Here is a 15,288-nt window from a genome sequence, read left to right as displayed (position 1 = left end):
ATGTGGAGTTGAGGGGAGGGACAGAAGTCAGAATGTGAAACTGTCTGACTAACCCATCAAAAATTGGAACAGCTATAATCAAAAGCTGATTGCATCCAGCTCTCACTTTTGCCTAACACTAGCCAAACAGTGTTTCATTTGGGCAAGGATTTCTCTGATGCACCCTCAAGTTCTCAATATCACTGATGCTAAACTGATAATCCACGGATAAGTTAGCTACAGCCCACTTACCAACAGAACATTTATATAGGTTTCATGTATTTGAAGAAACAAGGAAATAGTATACGTTGAAAACAAAGGCTGAAATTACAACACCAGGAAAATTCAAAGATCGTCTGTTGGTAGCCTTCACTCTCCCTGCAGCTGCTGAGCTCATCCTTGCCCTGAGAAATCATTACCATGGGGGCTCTTCCTGGGAGTATGATAATTTCACTCTCTTGCCTACCTTGATTGTCCCAGGAATAAGGCAGGAGCAGAAAGAAGTCATTAAGGAGTGTTTTACAAATAGCCATGTGCTGGTTAACAGGCTCTCCACAAGGAAAATCCCTAATTTGTGTTTGCCAGTTCCCATGGTATAAATAGTCCCACCATGGCCAATTTCAAGAATGACTAATTAATAACCAGATTGCAAAATTTTGAAAATGTAACAATCAGCTATCATGAGCTTAGTGCTAGCTCACTCCAGCACTTCAGCACACTGCTGCTTATAACTCAACAACAATCAATACCAGTGGGCTTCTATAAATACGTGATATAATTTTAATTTCCTGAGAAGATATGCAAATACAAGAGAAACAAGGTATCCAGGTTTAGGCCATACAGCTACTCAGCAGATGGTTTTTTTTTGCCTCAGGCTTAGCCTGAGCAATTTTTTTTTTTTTGTAAACAATACAAATATTTTTAAATTAGCTTTATATGTAATAGTATTAATTAACAATGTAGCTTTTTACAAATATCCATAAATATTTTAAATTGGGTTATCATATAGTCATATTACATACCTTTCAACAAGAATCCACAGGCAGCTAATTAATTTAACAGAGTCTAAAATTTTAGCAGGCTGTTATTGAATTGAGTGCTATTCATTATTTTCAGAAGTTAACACATTTGACCAAGGCAGCAAGGGGATTTGTTTGAAGGAAGCCCTGAGCAATACCCTTGTGTTTCCTGCTATAAGCAGGGAAAGGAAAAGTTTGCTAAGAAAGGAGAGATGTGTTGTAGCTTTATTCTACCCACCTTGGGCTGAAAGGGAATGTATCTCCTGATAATTAAATCTGCTAAACTTTATAGACTATAACACGAAAGCTGAAATATCAACTCTTAAGCTAAGGCAGTACGAGACAGTGGGGAAGCCCACTGTTAATCTCTAGTTCTATGGGTTGAGGCAAATTACCGATGTTCTCTCTGCCTTTATATTCTCATTGTTTAAATTGTGCCAAAACACCTGCCCCGTTAGCTTCCTGGAGTTGCCCTGTGATCTATTGAAAGCACTTGGCAAACTGTGAAGAGCCAGCTAAAAACAGGAAACTATTACATGACATAATACAGTACTGATGATACCAATTTCTGGGGGTTAATTTTTATGATTACTCTTTCTTTACCACTGACAACATGTAGACACAATAAACAAGTTCCCAGGAGCCCTCTGTGAAGGTTCAGAATGAGTCCTTTGACCAACTGGTTTTATAAAGCACTCTGCATCCTGAACATGATGAAATCCAGGGATGTTCCCAAGTAAAGTGCATCCATTCCATGCCACCTATGCCTCTGTCCCAATAGACGATAGTGTTCCCTATCATCTAACATCATCACATCTAAAGTGGGGTGTTGTTGGCATGTTTGTGGCCACCCTCCCAGTCTGACTACTTTTAATAGGAGGGCCTCAAAAGACAGGAGTATGGGAAGAATAAGGTGAAGCAGCCCAAGAATATGAGAACAAAGCCAGACCATTGCTCTGGATCTTTTTTGGCATACCAGTTAAGATTCCCAGGGATATAAGACAATTTTCTCACCGAAGGATTTAAGAATTAGACAAAGACTCTTTGAGAAGCTTCTGTCCTCGAGCCACCCATAGTCATTTATCGTGGATTGGTAAAGTGTTTTTGTCAACCCAATGTCGGCGGTAATCAAATGTCTCTGGCCTGTCTTCAGTTAAGCTTGAGAGATGAAAACTCACATGCAGACAAGAGTTCTGTTTATGCTGATTTGTGCACGCAGGCAAACTGTGTGTGTTGAAAATCTGCCTCCTTCAACCCACCCATCAGCCTCTCTGCATGTGCTAAAGATGATGAGTAGACCAAATTGAGTCTCTAGGAGATAAATTGGGGATTTGTTAGCAATAAGATCCCCCAGTAGGTATTATTTTTAAGAACCTGATGTTCATCGTTGAATTTCAAATGAAGCGTATCTCCAGCATCCAGTTCATAAGTCCCTCCTACATTTTGAATTGTAGAGTTGTTTGTTAGAGTTTGTATGACATCTTTGTTTTTACATAGCCGCACCTCAAAGGGAGCTGGTTCCTTGTAGGTTGTATTTGGAGCTACTTGACCATAAATTAAATACAAGCCATTCCGAAGTATCTTCAGGTTCCAATCAGCTGTATTATTCACACAAGGAAGCTTAGGAGATGTCATATGCCATTTTGAAGGAAGTGGTCCTATAAGAAATTTACAAAAGAGAAAAAAGAGGGCATAGTTACTTCATTCCTTTCCTGACTATAGTTCTTTCCCACTTAACAAGTTGTTTCTTTACCTAGTCCACATTAGTTCTCTCCAACCACAATTTTAATATTTTAAATACCTACTCCTTGTTTATTTTTTTTTTAAACTAATTTTTTTAATTTTTTTTTTTCAACGCTTATTTATTTTTGGGACAGAGAGAGACAGAGCATGAACGGGGGAGGGGCAGAGAGAGAGGGAGACACAGAATCGGAAACAGGCTCCAGGCTCCGAGCCATCAGCCCAGAGCCCGACGCGGGGCTCGAACTCACGGACCGCGAGATCGTGACCTGGCTGAAGTCGGACGCTTAACCGACTGCGCCACCCAGGCGCCCCACCTACTCCTTGTTTCGAGATATTACAGATCCTAAGTGTATCTCTTGCTTGGGGAATTCTAAAGAAATGGATTTGGAACAGAAAGATGTGTTAAGTTTTAGGTGGCATTTGTATCTCTTGTCAATCAGTATTTGTGAAAAGAAAGAAAGGAGGAGGAAGGGAGAGTAGACTCACACACCAGGATTGTGATAACCAATTGGCAGTCCAGGATGCATATTCATGCTTTGCTTTTTTTTTTTTTTTAATGGTTGTTTATTTTGAGAGAGACAGTGCACATGTGTGCACACGTGGGGAAGTGGCAGAGAGAGAGAATCCCAAGCACACTCTTCACTGTCAGCTCACAGCACAACGTGGGGCTCAGTCCCACGAACCATGAAATCATGACCTGAGCCAAAATCAGGAGTCCCAACACTCAATCAACTGAGCCATCTGGGCACCCCACATATTCATGCTTTTCTATGTAAATACTATCATACTACGTATCACTTTGTGAATGAGATCTTCCTCATCAATCTATATAAAAGAGTGCTCTCCTGTCATTCTCTCTCTTCATCCTGCTTTAGTTTTCTTCGCAGAAGGTATATCACCATCTAATGTATTATGAATTAAGTTCCTCAGTTGTTTATTTCTATCTTATACCTGCTTGAAGATAACATCTTTGAAAATAAGTACTTCTCTATTTTGTTCATTGCTATATCTTCACCTAAAAGAGTTCCTCGGACCTAGTATGTGCTCAATAAATATTTACTGATTGAATGATACATCCATGTTCCTGAATTAGGTGCATTGTGTCTAAATTATGGCTCTTCTCTTTAGTTTAGGGTATATACCCAAGATCTACTTAGGATATCATTATCCAACTCTTCAAAAACAGCTACTGGTAAATTCATTAGTTTATAAATGAAAATTATTTGTTTAAATGTAAGTATTCCTAGTTTAATATTGTCACGGGTGGAGGGTGGGGAAGAATCTACACTAGATCACGTATTTTCATAGGTATAAGTAGAATTTACATATTTTCTTAATGTTAATTGTTTTAGCACAGTAGTTTGATTTCAGAGCCCCAGGATGTGTTTTGATCATTCAAAATACTTATTTGGCCTAGTCCCTAATTCTCCATAACTTATTTTTTATGAGGGCAAAGCCTTTATCTCATAATTAGAAAGACACCTTAATAAGAAAGCACCCTGGGAGAGATCACACATTGACTTAAATTCTTGTTTATATAAATGATTGCTATAAGGCTCTGAGGGCAGATTCTAAAGGAGAATAAAGGAGAGCTATTAGAACAAGAAGCAAAGCCTCTGTATCTCCAGTGAGTCCAAAGCCTAGTAAATTTCTTCCTGCTGTGTAGGACCGTGTAATATGCAATAGACAATAGGCAAGTCACTGCAAAAAGGTGCCCCTGGTTCTCTTGTTCTGTTACAGGGGCCACTAGCCCTGAGGGCACCTATTAGCAGCATGTGATATTCTTAACATTTTATCACATCAAGAAGGAATTTCAAACATATCGTTATTTCCTCTCCATTCACTAGAAAAACAAAAACAGGGGCGCCTAGGTGGCTCAGTCAGTTAAACATCCAGCTTCGCCTCCGGTCATGATCTCACAGTTCACAAGTTTGAGCCCCGCATCGGGCTCTGTGCTAACAGCTCAGAGTCTAGAGCCTGCTTTAGGGATACTGGGATCCCTTTAGGGATACAGGGATACTGTATCTCCCTCTCTCTCTGTCCTCCCCTCCCCCTCAAAAATAAATAAACATTAAAAAAAATAAAAACAAATTACAAAGGCAGAGACAAGTAGAGCTTCCCTAACTCTCCCAAACCAGGGAAGGCTGGCAATTTGAACTGTATAGGAAAACAAGGATTGCAGTTAACACTAGAAATGTTCTGCTCTCAGCCGAAAATATGTATTTGGCTTGAAATATCCAATTAACAATCCAAATGTACTTACTTTCAATTTTGTATGTAGGCTAAGAAATACCCTAAGGCTCAGTGTAACTATAAACTGTAATGTGTTTTCTTAGCAAATCCCAGGTCTCTATAAGGGAAAGTGGCTTGGAAGCTGAAAGGTGAGGAGAAGGGCACAAGGGGAGTGGCCATTTCCCTAGTTTCCATCCCTTCTCTGTACATTCAGAAACAAAAATGGCACCCTACACACACTCTACGAGGCACTGGCAATATGTGGTATGTGAGCAGAACTTTGAGTTTGTCACAGGGAAAAGTTATAGAAATACGAAACTTGTGCTTATTAAAACACAGAAATTTTTAGGAAAAAAAGTTTCTTAAAAAACCACAGAATTAAAAGTAGATTCCTGGATTTCATGTTTCTGGGCCTGTAAGAGTGATGTACATTCCTGCCCAGAGATGTGGCCTTGAATGTCAGCTTCATCAAGGCATGGACTTGTCTGCCTAGTTTATCTCTGAAGTCTCAGCAACTAGACAACTGCTTGGCACTTGACAAACAGCTATAAATAGTAGCTGAAAAATGAATAAAATAGAATACAGGCTTCCTTCTTGTATCAAATACTAAGAAAAGTAAAACAGAGATACACAAGACAGGTTACTCACCGAACTTAGCTACGCAGGGCTCACTGGCAGTCTGTACGGGAAGAAAAAGAGGAATTTGTCAGGATAATGACCATATCATGGCTTTACTTGTTGGTTTATTTGGAGCTTCAGATCCTAAAGCCAACTTCATTTCCCTAGCCATATAAAAAATCCTTTCCTCCACCTTGTCTCTCCTGTCCTCAGCTTCCCTTTGTAGATGGCCGGTTCTGTCCTTTCCCTTCCATTACCTAGCTGCCCTGTTGGGTCTTCTCAGCAAAAGTTGAGGTCTCATTCCATCCACCTAACCTATACCCACAGGACAACTATCTGCTCTTGGACTCTCCTCCTCTTGGGCTACAGAAATTGTCGGTAAACACTAGTCTTCACACTCCACTCACTGTACCAGGTGATCCATTGACATGGGAGAAGAAAATAATAAAATTCCTAGTTGTGTTTATTTTTATCTTTAATAAACTGTAGAAATATTCACAATGCAGATTTGTAAAACCACCTTCATTTAATATTCAGACAATCACACCATTTACGGTAACTGAGATACCATGAGGAGACTTCAGTTTCAAACTGTGGCAGCATACCACAGTTTACTTGCTACAAGAACCCATCAGTGTGATTAATTCTATAAATACTGGTATTTAAATGCTAAAGCCCTTAAAATACTCAAGAGCAAAATAAGGTATAACCACAAAAAAAAATTTTTTTGTACCACGTAAAGTTCATTGGTTTCCTTGTGGCAAAGTGCTTAAAAGGCCTTTTGAACTCAAAGATAATTGCACGTGTTTCTTTTGTGGGATTTCTCTGGCTGCTATGGTAGGAATAAAGCAAAGAGAGGCTAGGATAAAAGCAGTGAGGCCAGTTAAGAGATCATTGTAATCATCTAGGCAAGAAAGCATGGTGCCTCTGACCAAGGTGCTAGCTATCCTGACATGGATATGGGATGAGATAATGAGAAGAAAACAGATAACTCCAAGATACTGGGCATGAGTAACTGAAAAGATAAAGCTGCTAATCACTGGAATGAGCAAGATTTAAGAGAAAGAAACAAAGGAAGGACTCATGAGTTCATTTTTGGACACATCAAGTTTGTGATGCTTACCACATATCCAGGTAGGAGTGTCAGGTAGGCATTTGGACCTATGAGGATGGAATTTAAGGAGTTCTGATGATATAAATTCAGGAATCTTCAGCTTCTAGGTGATGCTTTAAGATGTGAGACTGTGTAAGATTGTCGAGGCAGTGAATATAGATAGAGAGGAACATTGGAGCACTGCAATGCTTGGAGGTCAGGGAATGAGGAAGAACCAGCAAAGGAGACTAAGAAGGAAAGACCAGTGAGTCAGAAGGGAAACCTGGAAAGTGTGATGTTGCAAACTAAGAGAAGAAAGTATTTTAGGGAGAAGTGATCAGCTGTATCAAATGCTGCTGATGGGCCAAGTGAGAAGAGGATAGGCAATTAACTGATGGATTTACCAACATAGTAGTCATTGGGGTTCTTGGCAAAAGTAGTTTCTGCAATGTGATGAGGACAGAAACTTAAAGTGGATTTAAGTCTAAATGAGAAAAGAGAAATTGAGAAGAATTTTCTTGTGAGGGAGAACAGAAAAATTGAGTGGAGCCTAGGTGGGGATGAGAGATTATTATTTTTTTCTTGTCTTTGGTTTTGTTTTAACATGAAGGAACTGACAACATGGTTATCTGTTGCCATTTGATGGGAATGTTCCAGTGAAGTGGCAAGAGGTAGAATGTAAGAGCTAGGAAATAATTGTTAGAGCAATGTCTTTGAGTAGGTAAGGGGACAGAATCTGGATCAGAGGTGGCCTTAGATAGGCACATGAACAGTTCATATGCAGTGCCATGAGGGAAGCACACTCTACATGGGAAAAAAATGCAGGTAAGTGGTAGGTACGATGGGAAGTTTTGGAACTTCCTTCCCGCCTACTTCAATTTTCTTATAGAACCAGGAGACAGGTTTTCAGGTGAGAGAGAGAAGGGGGAGGACATTGGTTGTTTAAAGAGAAGTCAAAGGAATGAAATAGTCCAGGTGAGGAGAGTGCGGAACTATAGGTTATGAGAGTCAAAATCATGAATCAAGGTAAATTAACTTACAATATAACCTTCAAATTATTATGTCGCAAAGCATTTTAAACTAAGATTAAGAAAATAAAAGATGCATTTATCAAATTACTCTATTAAAGTATTGTTTCAATTACTTTAGAAATGTTTGTTATATTAAGATATTAAATATAATATTTTGACAAAAGCAAAACAGTTTTGCACTGTGAAGAAACTAGATCAAGCATGTTATTCAGTTCATTCTTATGAGTTTCCATTTTGTGTATCTTTTTATTATACATAGTATTAGTATTTATATATAACATAATAAATTAGCCTATATGTTGGGATTATACTCAAAAACATTTTGTTTTGTTGCTAAGGAGATGCAATCAAAAAGTTTTGATTCCTGGGGTGCCTGGGTGGCTCAATCGGTTAAGCCTCTGACTTCGGCTCAGGTCATGATCTCGTGGTTCATGAGTTCGAGTCCCATGTCGGGCTCTGTGCTGACAGCTCAGAGCCTGGAGCCTGCTTAGGATTCTGTGTCTCCCTCTCTCTCTGCCCCTCCCCCACTCACGCTCTGTCTCTCTCTCTCTCTCAAAAATAAGTAAACATCATGGGGCGCCTGGGTGGCGCAGTCGGTTAAGCGTCCGACTTCAGCCAGGTCACGATCTCGCGCTCCGTGAGTTTGAGCCCCGCGTGGGGCTCTGGGCTGATGGCTCAGAGCCTGGAGCCTGCTTCCGATTCTGTGTCTCCCTCTCTGTCTGACCCTCCCCTGTTCATGCTCTGTCTCTCTCTGTCCCAAAAATAAATAAACGTTGAAAAAAAAAAAAATAAGTAAACATCAAAAAAAAATTTTTTTTTTAAAGTTTGGACTCCTACAATTATGTTTGCTCTTGCAATTATTCCATCCTCCTTTTGGTGTTTCTTAGAAAAAAAAAATGCTGAGGGGCGCCTGGGTGGCTCAGTCGGTTAAGCGGCCGACTTCGGCTCAGGTCATGATCTCGCGGTTCGAGCCCCGCGTTGGGCTCTGCTGACAGCTCAGAGCCTGGAGCCTGTTTCAGATTCTGTGTCTCCCTCTCTCTGACCCTCTCCCATTCATGCTCTGCCTCTCTCTGTCTCAAAAATAAATAGACGTTAAAAAAAATTTTTTTTTTTAAAAAAAGAAAAAAAATGCTGAAATCCAGCTTCTTTTGATCCATGATAGGCATGTGATAGGGATTCCCTTATCTTCAATTTTCTCATTTATAAAATGGAAACAATAGCACCTAGTTTACTGAGAGTGTTTATGGGTTTAAATATAATAATTGTTATGAAGGGCTTTGCCCAGACAGACCTGGTCCTGCTCATTAAATATTAGCTATTTTGATAATGATGCTGATTGTAATGAAAAATTGAACAAAATATTGAATTGCCTATATTCCCAGCTAGCATTGTCAGCAAGGGAACCATGTAACTTATAGTCCTTGCCTCTTAGGAAATTTATAATCTTTCTAGAAAGACAGGATTACACACATGAGGCAATTGGGTAGCAATCTAAATATAAATGAGTGCCAAAATATGTGGCACAGATCATATCTGTGGTGTCTACTGTCATGCATAATGAGTGTGTGGAGAAACCTAAGGCCACAGACAAATTAATTGCCAGAAACTGAAATCCTGGATACTCTACTTGGACCGCTTTAATGTCTACTCAGTACTACAGAAACCATCACTGATATTCCCTATTGCCACAAATGAAAATCTGTCTAATCACAAAAATCATCTATTTGGCAACAAGGTATAGTCTTTAGATGAAGAAACTAAATAGATGAGCAAGGAATATCCATTTTGTTAAAAGTCTTTTTAAATTTATCTTCCTTATAATGTCAATAATAAGGATGCAAATATTAATCACTACAATCTATTCAGAGCCTACTATGGGTCCAGCACTATACTGTCCCATTTATCCTTACTGCAAGTCTATGGGATAAGAAGTAGCATGCTCATTTGCAGATGAGGAAGTGTGTCTGAGAGGGATTAAGTAACACTAGCCCAAAGTCATGCTGCTGATAAGAAGCTATGCTGAGTTCCAAACAACCTGTCTGATTCAAAAGTCTCACCCCCAGTACTCTGTGGGGTAGTTTCTATTTATAATTCTGGTTTAGAAGGGGTAAATATCCATTTATAAGAAGCATATGGGACTTTCCATTGAGTTAAATTCGTTTTTGCTTAGAAGGATCAATTGCTCTTGTAATCTCATTTTGATTTAAGCCCAGATTTAAATGCTTGGGTTCAAATGGCCAAAATAATAATTCTTTCTATAAACCAACCACAACCAGATTATCATTTGGAAATAGAATCTATTCTGCTTTTAAGTACAAGCGCAATTTCCCCTTTTGGAAGCTTCCTTCATTTCATTGAAAGAAAGGGTGGGGGGAGAAAAAAAAAAGTTCTTCCAAGGAAACCTCTGTTGGTCTAAAAGGAGCAAATCTTCCTGTCTAACACTTTTTGGATTAGTGCCTAGAGAAGTTGGAAAGTGGGATTTTGTATATAAAAACTAGAGTGGAGACCAAAAATACACTCCAGCATTCATGCGTATTGTGAAAAGGTGAAAGCAGCCACCTCATAATGACTCATCATCTGCTAGCCACTCAGACCTTCTTTCCTAAGATACTTATTTGTGGAAGGTTGGGAAAGGGAAGCACAGGCAAGCGGAAAGTGGAATACTTGAGTTAAATATCATTGCACTGTCAGCCAGGCCATTGGCTTTTCCTATAGGAAATAAGCCTTTATGGCATCCAATCAGGACAATATCCTAAAAACCTTTTAAATTTTCCAAAATTTGAAATAAATTCTGGACTATTTCATTAGAGGCAGAACCTTTCATTGAGAAGATGCATGTTGTCTAGGATAGGGAATCAGAGCTTAAATACATGGGATTGGTCAAGTTCAGTTCTGGAAAGAGGTGTCCTAGGTGCTGCTGGCATTTTTAGACTTCCTCTTAGTCTTTGCAAGAGCCAGCATTGGTTCTCCAGTTACATGCAGGAACGGATGACACCTATAACATATCCTATGTTTTTCAGGGTCCTCTGGCTAAAATTTGAGGCGGTTTCTAGAGGGATAAAGTGTTTCCAAAGTTAAGCTATTGCTATTCACACCCTTCCCCTTCTTCAGAAATAAAACACTCAGGATTCCTGACAGTTCTTTTCTTTCAGCTCATAGCTTCACTGCTCCAGAAAGTTCAGGCTTCTCCTTGATACATTTCTGGAGAAGGTAGGGATGTCATTAGAAAGCCTCTGTTGCATACCCTTGTGTACAGTTAGGGAATACAGATTAAAGGACTACTGTGTAAAAATTTGGCCAAAGCTACACTTGTCCTAACTAAATTAACAACAGCAAATACCATGTACTGCTTCCTCCTGCATCTTTTCTCAATTGCTTTCAAATATTTTAAATAGTAGAACCTTATCTCTGAAATCTTCACTGGCCAATCTCCTTAGAAAAATGTTTCCACTGGCACTAATTTCATATCCTAGCCCTTTCTTAGATAGGCATATACTACCTTATTCTCTCCAGGGCCCAGAATCTTCAGATATACCCAGAAATGGGTTAAATCCTAAATTAAATAAAGAATTTATTATTTTCTTTTTGGTCAGTGCTATGTAGTCAACAGTCAGTAAAACTGCTAAGAAGAACCTACTATATCTCCATTTCCTTTACTAGACCAACAACTTGGACTGGAGCTCAATGGGAAATTTCTGATAAACATCAGGGGCTTCCCAAACAGCAATGTGCTTTCTCCTTCCCCCATGAAACTTTTCCTGATCACCCTAGCCCAAAATCGTTGTCCCCTATTTTGAATTCCTAAAGCATTTATGTTCTATACTACCCTTAGGTAAATTATTAATCACTGTATTTTATAGCTAGAAGGGGCATTGTAATGAACAAATCCATTCTCCTGCCACCAATTTTCAGATGCAGAAACTGAGAACTGGAAAGATTAAAAGTCTTTCTTAAATTCATAGAGTTAGGGAGGCTTAGAACCGGAATCCAGATCTTACTCCTAGTTCAGTGCCATTTCCTTCCATAAAGATGCACTGGCCACCTGTCACTTACCTTGTTCTGTCTTCCATTATCTTATGTCTTTCCCCTCATTAAGGCTATAGCTTGCATCCCATTCCTTGAAAGCAAACATATGTTTTTTCCTTTATTCCACCAAGAGGGTTTAGCAGAGTTCCAGAAAAGGAGAAAATATTCCAAGGCATCTGTCAATTGACTGATTTAATTGATTCTATCTAACTCAGTAATGCAGCTAACATTTAGCATTTTCTAAACCTTTCATTTCAAAATATTTAGGTAAACCTCAAAAGCCATATGACATGACAAAATTGAAATTCTGTTTACATTATCTATACCCACATGTCTCTTTCTTCCAACTAGCTCTAACAATACTGAATGACAATAACTAGACTTGCTAAAAAAAAAAAAAAAAGCAACCTTAGGTATTATTGTCTCCTTACCTTGAGTGGAAGAAAAGTAAGAATTAGTGTACTGAAGGAGCAGAGAAACAGCAAAATAACTATGGTTGAGTAGAGGAACCATTGCTTCCAGGGTGGTCTGTGTGTTCCTTGAGGGCCTGAATGGCTTACAGGCATGTCTTCCATGTGGCTCAAACTCATTCTGTGCAGGAATGAGAGCTCTGGAAAGCAGATATTCACAAGTGATGGGCCAGTGATGCAACTAGTCAGTTTTGTGGTATGGTAATTAGTAGTGGGTGTAAGAGGCGGGGTTTTCCTTCTGATTCTGTGTGCTGGAAAATGATACTTTTGGGCTAAGTGCTGACTCTCGTTTGGCACCAGACCAAATGCACTGAAAGGAACAGAAGGCTTAAAGCCAACACCGGCAGGATGAAAAAACCAACACAAGGAAATTCAGAGGAAAAAAATTCTTTCCTAAAGCATGAGGAAGTACAGTGCTGTACAGCATTACAAATTATTTTCAGATAGGAAAATTACTTTTATAAGAAGAAATAAAGTTCAAGATCAAGTCCTATCATGTTCTAGATACTATGTATGTGTAAGGCAGGAGTTGGGGAGCTTGGGAGGCTAGGATATATTTGGAAAAAATAAAGAATTTTATCAATTTCTTACACATAAAATATGTTCATTTTGAAATAGTCTCTGGTAAACAACTGAAGTACTAGAATTTCTTTTTTTTTTTTTTTTGCAGTTAGCTAAAATATACTTTTATGTGACTTTTGTATTTTTTCAACTGTGACAAAGTAAACTCTTTTTTTAAAGGCTCTTTGTATAACATAAGAAATCAGTTAGCATATCCTGAGACAAGTTCTACAAGCAGAACAAAGGTAGATTACAATTAGTTGTTTTGTAAGTGTGATTTTTGGAAAGCCCAGTGTTTATTTCAGCTTTGCACATGCTGTGAAATAATAGAGTATATCTGGAACCTTACACATTTAGAGACCATAATTATAGCAATGCTGCACTTCACTCCCTTATTTGAGTTGAAAACTAAAGCTAAGCAGAATCAGAGTCTATCAGTTTATTCTACAAATTTATCCCAGTTAGAAAACGATTAAGAATTAAAACAACGTAATGCCTTTAAAAAATATAAATACAACAAGCTCAGCTCTCTCAAATTTCATCATTTTAAAACCCTGAAAATTCAATGCTGGCATCAGAGTTATCATACAAAAAAATATTTTCCTACACCCTGTGATGCAAACTTACACTCTACTCCAAAATATTTGAGTTTCTGCCTGGCACCAGAAATGCTGATTACTATGAAACCTAGGAAGTCCCTGGTTCTCAGTAACTCAGTCTTTCCATCTGTTAAATGGAATACCTACCTTTTTTACAGAATGCCAGCACCAACCAAGTACTAGAAAGAACATGGATTTTTAAATCAAACCTGGGAGGGGAGCCTGGAGCTTTCCATCCCTTACCTGGCCTGCAGCATGCTATATGGCCTGTGTTCTTACATTTAAAAGTGGAGAAAATTTCCATTTCATAAGGCTTGAGAATGAAATAAATATGAAAAATTTGGCTCATATGAGATGTTCTTTAACAGTTTCTCTCTTTTCTCCCCCTCTTAGAGATTTTCAAGACTGAGTCCATCATAAAATCCTAGAAAAGAATGATTTAAAAGAAATGTTTATGAGGGGGTTAATTCAACTGACGTTCATTTAAATAAAAGGAGTTTAAATGAAAGTATTTTGGAGAAATGTTTTTTAATACGAGGAATCAAAGATTTTTTTTTTCAAGTGAGGGGGGAAAGGGTAGAGATTTAAGATCCTCATTTTTGAAAGAGGAAACTGAGTGAGGATAATAGAGGTTGAGTGGTGGATCACACCACCAATGGCTGGGTCCAGTGGAAAGAGAACCTGAGCTCAGGGAAACTGTTATGTCACCTAACCTTCTTTTAGTACCTTCTTTTTGTAACAAGATTTCCCACTATGTTGTCACATTTTTAACTTGGTCCTCTGTTTTACCTTGATCAATAAACTGTCTCTGGAGAAGTCCAGAGTCACACAGGAACAATTTTTCAGTACAAGTGTTTCTGTGACTGTACTTGCTGTTGAGGTGCAGAGATGAATAATGACCCTAGAAGAAGAACGGTACATTGTACCTAGAACTCCTATACTGTTTTGTCTGTGATGCACAGGCACAGAGCTTAAAATCGAATCCTGAAGATGTAGCCTCCTGCCTCTCTGAACTTCCCCTTCTCCTGTCTCCTCTCCAAGTTTTAGATGGAAATGCCTCTGCTTACTCACTTCAGTAAACATTTACTCAAATAAGGAACTGCTCCAAATAAAATCCAGTTCCTTCTTCTGCCCTTAGCCAAGGTTGGGCTCTGCTATATCCTCAATAATTATTTTAACCTAGTGAAATTATCTCAAGAAAGGTAACATGCTTATCTCAAGAAGAATACATTCCAAGGCTTCTTTTCATGAAACAGGGTTCAGAAATGAAGGAATTTCAAGTTAGGACAAGTGATAGTAGGGAAGGCCTTTTGAAATTTTGGAACAATGAGTCACCATTGGTACCTTTTTGGTGTCAACTATAAGAATTCACATCTCACATGTGACATCTTAGGATTTGACAAGAGGTACAAGAGCACCAAACTCAAGCTTTTGTATTCATAACTTGCCACTGGCTCACATACTTAGAATAAATTTTTTTTTTAGTTAAGTACAAGCAACAAAAGCATGTTGAACATTTACTGTCAGCCTGTTACTATGCTAAGAACTTGGGGGATACAAAAAGTCACAGGTGTTGAGGGATTTTGCCACCCAACTAAATTAAAACCTTAAATGTAGGAAAGCAGGTGCCCAGATGAATACTAGAGGACAGAGCCTCAGAGAACAGAAAATCTAGATAAAAGAGTTGAGGAGCCAGGTTGGAAATGGATTGAGAGAAGAAAAGAGGGAGATTTTTCCTGAGTGAGCCGTAAAACCTGATGAATATTCAGAGGTGTAAACATCAGCAAAAGTTAGAAAACTTTTTAAAAGCTCAATATGAACAAAGGCAAAATACCGAATTTTTGAATGGATCTAATAGCACTTATTCAAGAGCTGCAAAGTGAGGAATTTCAGAAAAACTTATAAAAGAAAATCTTC

The 15,288-nt window shown here is 38.6% G+C and overlaps 1 protein-coding gene and 1 long non-coding RNA gene across 3 annotated transcripts in view; one reads left to right on the top strand and one right to left on the bottom strand.

Annotated features, from left to right (window-relative positions):
- Positions 1-15,288, top strand: part of LOC147572690 (uncharacterized) — a 471,113-nt gene that overhangs the window by 305,616 nt on the left and 150,209 nt on the right. The window lies entirely within an intron of this gene.
- TNFSF18 (TNF superfamily member 18) lies at positions 737-12,392 on the bottom strand. Its single transcript, XM_025926334.2, has 3 exons — positions 12,173-12,392; positions 5,622-5,652; positions 737-2,656 (listed from the first exon to the last, which is right to left on the bottom strand). The coding sequence occupies exons 1-3, from the start codon at positions 12,329-12,331 to the stop codon at positions 2,310-2,312; spliced, it is 537 nt and encodes a 178-aa protein (XP_025782119.1). The 5' UTR covers positions 12,332-12,392; the 3' UTR covers positions 737-2,309.

This window comes from Puma concolor, chromosome E4, assembly GCF_028749965.1.
Source record: "Puma concolor isolate L17-30 chromosome E4, mPumCon1.1.hap2, whole genome shotgun sequence".
Lineage (NCBI taxonomy): Eukaryota > Metazoa > Chordata > Mammalia > Carnivora > Felidae > Puma > Puma concolor.
Note: the sequence above shows the minus strand (reverse complement) of the source record. Positions and strands in the feature narration are given on the sequence as shown.